We start from the raw sequence: 3,760 nt of genomic DNA, 5'->3' as shown, positions 1-3,760 counted from the left end.
TTTAAGAATTGACTTTAACTCCATAAATGAATAACACCCCCTAAGTCTAATAATAGCAAAATGAAAAGCTAAAATCACTTTGCACCGCCAATATTTAGTGAAAATGACTTTCGGGTCTAAAAGTTGGTAACATATAATTTTTCTTAAAAAATTTTAATCTAAACAATTCATTTTAATTTTCTTTTACAAATTAAAAGGAAAACTGTATGCTTTTATTGAAGGGGCTTTTGCAAAAATGTCACTTTTTCAATGCTACTTTTCAAAAATACCCCTTTTTTAAAACCTTATAAAAAATGCTCTTAAAAATATAAGATTTACCCAAATATGTATGTAATATTATTAAAACATACACAAACTACATTTCTATGTATCTAAAATCTTATAAATACTTTATAAATACCTTATAAATGCATTTTAAATACCTTTAAAAAACTTTAAAATATCTTGTAAAACCTTTGAAAAACCTTAAAAATCCTTTAAAATAACTTGTAAAACCTTTAAAAACACCTTATAAAACCTTATAAATACTTGGATCGAGTCTTCAAGTAGTAGTTACAATCCATAAGTACCATATAAACCTAATAAAACTTTATAAAAATTTCAGATTTAAAAAAAGGCATTTTTGAAAATAGACATCTAAAAGAGGCATTTTTGAAAAGGGGAACACCAAAAGGAGTATTTTTAACAATTTCCCTTTATTGAAAGAAAAAAAAAAACCTTTTTATGCTTCTAAGTTCTAACCTAGATTTATATATCTCTCCTTTTTCATTAGCCGTCGACAATTAGAAACCTTAACTCCTCTTCTCTTCTCTTCAACATCTTCTTCACTTCTTCTTCTCCCTCCCTTCTCGTCGAGAAACTCATCCTCCATGGCTGCCACCCACTTCCTCGTCGTCGTTGCTTGTCACAAACACCCAAAAGCTTTGATTTTTGATAACTAAATTCCCTAATCTAGGGTTTGATCTATCTTTAGAGAAACGGTTGTAACGGTGGCTTACAGAGTAGTTTGTTCTGGTGGTAATGGTGGTTCACAGAGGTTGGATGCGGAAATTGAAGGCTGGAGACTGCGAATGAGTAACAATTCGAGCCAACGAAGGATCCTTTTCGTGCTCAAAAGGTTTCATTTTGTCCAATTTCATCTTCTTATTTCTATGTTAGCCCCGGAATTGTATACACCACAATTACGATGTGTAAATTCAAGTGCTGATTCATTGATTCTCAAATTGATGAAAATCTAAAGTTGAATCTATGATTCGGGAGTTGGTATCAATCGCTTTTCAGCTTCAGGAGTTCGGATAAAAGTCGATATTAGGTAGGTCCTCTAGTTTCTTGGAATCGTTTTTAGTCTTGTTGAACATTGAAGACTTGTGCACTTTAGGAAACTGTGATGTTTGAAGAAATTATGTATTCACGTTGAGAACTAAGTAGCTTTTTGTTTTTGGTTAGTCTGGAATCACAGAATGATTCGGCATTGGAGGGTAAAGTAAATGATTTCAAGATTAGTGAACATGAAGTGGGAATGTACCAGAATGAAGTGGGTATAAGGATAAGGAGAAGACCACCCACTGATGAGAAGGGTGGAGCAGCATGTCTTAATGTTTTGACAGATGACAAATACTTCAAGGTAACACCGTGAAGAAGATGTTATTTCATCATTATTATTTTTTGCTATATCTCTTTACAGATCAAAGAGCAAACGTTGAAACCAATAGAAGAGAGGCGTTTGACATTGCCATTCATATCTTGCATTACTTGGCCTAATTTACACTCTTGTTTTGGTGGTAGTTAGATTCTTTTGTTTGAGTTTTATATCTTAGTTTCAGGAACCTTTATCTTTTGCTAGATTCCACGGTTTTGTCATTTGTATTTCTTTTACTCCCTAAGTGATTGGATCTCCATTTTGACGTAATTATGTCTGATTCTTAGTGTTGTTAGTAACAATTGTTTTTTCATCTTGTAGGTCACAGATATTGGATTAGCTAGTGCCGACCCTCTCCCAATGAAAACGTATACACATGAGGTTTGATGAAACACTACTCTTCTCTATTAGTTTCATTGGTTCCATTCACTTCAATGTCAATGTAGTAAGAACTAATAGTTTGCTCACTTGCTCTTATGATATAGACTTAGACTAGTGTCCAGCCCGTACTACGTCCGGGCCAAAATTTTGATTTATATTCAAGATGACTAAGTTTTTATCGGTAAAATACTTTTTAAAATTTTATTTTAATAAAAAGAATTACTTAAAGTAAAACATTTATTAATAGTGTTACGTATTATTATATTTAGAAATCAAAAGTTGTTAACAAAACTAAAAATGATTTTATATAGTTCATAACAAAAATATTTTCCCTATTTCAAATTTGGATTACCATCATGAGCTCAGAATGATATGTTAAATTCAATCTGAACAAACCAATGTTGATTTTTCTAATTTAAAATCAATATGAAAACTAACAAAAATTTTTTGGGTTTGAAATCCTTACAATTTCAATTATGAGAGTTTCAATGTATAAATATTAAATAACATGAAATTCTTAATTATTAAAAAACAATTTGGGTGAAAAAATAATAACAATAGTTAATGACATATTTGGTATAGAACAGCCATAATTGCATTGGCTCCTTTTATGATTTCAAGGGGAAGAAACGATTTTTGAATGTATCTCTAGTATCTTGTGAAAGTAAAGATGAATATTGGTATGGAGACGTGGGTGAACAGTTTTGAGATTTAAAAATTTTGTTTGCTTGGAGATTGTAGGGATCGTGGGTGATATGGGAGGGAAGAACAATTTTTTTTTTATAAAGAACAGTTTTTTTTTTTTCCTAAATTGGTGTGAAAAGAAAAAGAAAAAGAAAGTAAAAGAGTAAAATTGGAGACTTAAGACAGGTGTCAGATGGTGAATGTGTCTGCTTTTGATAAAGTGACTGTTGATTTAGTATAATTAAATTTGGGAATTTTAAAGGATTGGAAACAGGACAAGTAAAGGGTTTTGTGTTGTTTTGGAGGAAAGGAGATTGAAGTTTGTCTTTATAATGCTTACATGGATTATGCACGAGAATGCTAACGGAAAGGCGAAACACATAGAGGAGACGAGATTGAAGTTTGTCTTTATGATGTTAGCTTTATTTTGTTTAAGATTTGGTATGATGTTATGTAAAAAATGATAATGTAATATTACTGTTATGTATGTTGATGATTTATGAAATATAAATATTATATTATAAATCTAATTGAATTTATTTTGCAAAATAAGATTCAATTATAATAATTATATATAAATCAAATTAAATTTATATATTAAATATAAAAATGTTACAATACAATATAAAATAACGTTAAACGTGTGCTATAATATAGTATATTAGAGCACTCTATTATCGCTATAATTGAACGTTCTATAATAGCATGTCAGAAAACGCTATCGTATGGGTGACACCTACTATAGCTGCCGATGTCATAACATTTGTGAATTCGCTATGATATATGTATGATAGCATATTTTTCGCGCTAACGATGAACATATTTCTTGTAGTGGAAAATAGAGTTTTTTCTCTCAAGGAACGTTTTTTGTCGAGAACAAGTTTCTGGAATTTCTCTCAAGGACAAAGAGCCGATATTCGGCTGGAACAGCACCGGTGGACGAAATCTCCGCCGGGAAATGCTTCTCGTCGGTGATAAAACAAAGGTAGCTAAAGCCATTGTTTCTTGTTTCCTCCCCTGACTATTTCGTTTCCACCATGGTTTTTCGAATGTAGG

General features: G+C 31.1%; 1 protein-coding gene across 1 annotated transcript; it reads left to right on the top strand.

Moving 5' to 3' along the window:
- Nucleotides 1–767: 767 nt before the first annotated feature.
- LOC110226756 lies at nucleotides 768–3,689 on the top strand (the record flags this gene model as incomplete). The annotated part of the gene is made up of 4 exons (XM_021019362.1): nucleotides 768–1,117; nucleotides 1,447–1,624; nucleotides 1,961–2,020; nucleotides 3,537–3,689. Coding segments are annotated over exons 1-4 (438 nt in total), but the record flags the coding sequence as incomplete, so codon positions are not given.
- Between the last annotated feature and the right edge of the window lie 71 nt (nucleotides 3,690–3,760).

The sequence above is a fragment of the Arabidopsis lyrata genome, assembly GCF_000004255.2.
Source record: "Arabidopsis lyrata subsp. lyrata unplaced genomic scaffold ARALYscaffold_834, whole genome shotgun sequence".
NCBI classification, from domain to species: Eukaryota; Viridiplantae; Streptophyta; class Magnoliopsida; order Brassicales; family Brassicaceae; genus Arabidopsis; species Arabidopsis lyrata.
The sequence above is the reverse complement of the archived record's forward strand: the minus strand, read 5'-3'. Positions and strand labels throughout refer to the sequence as shown.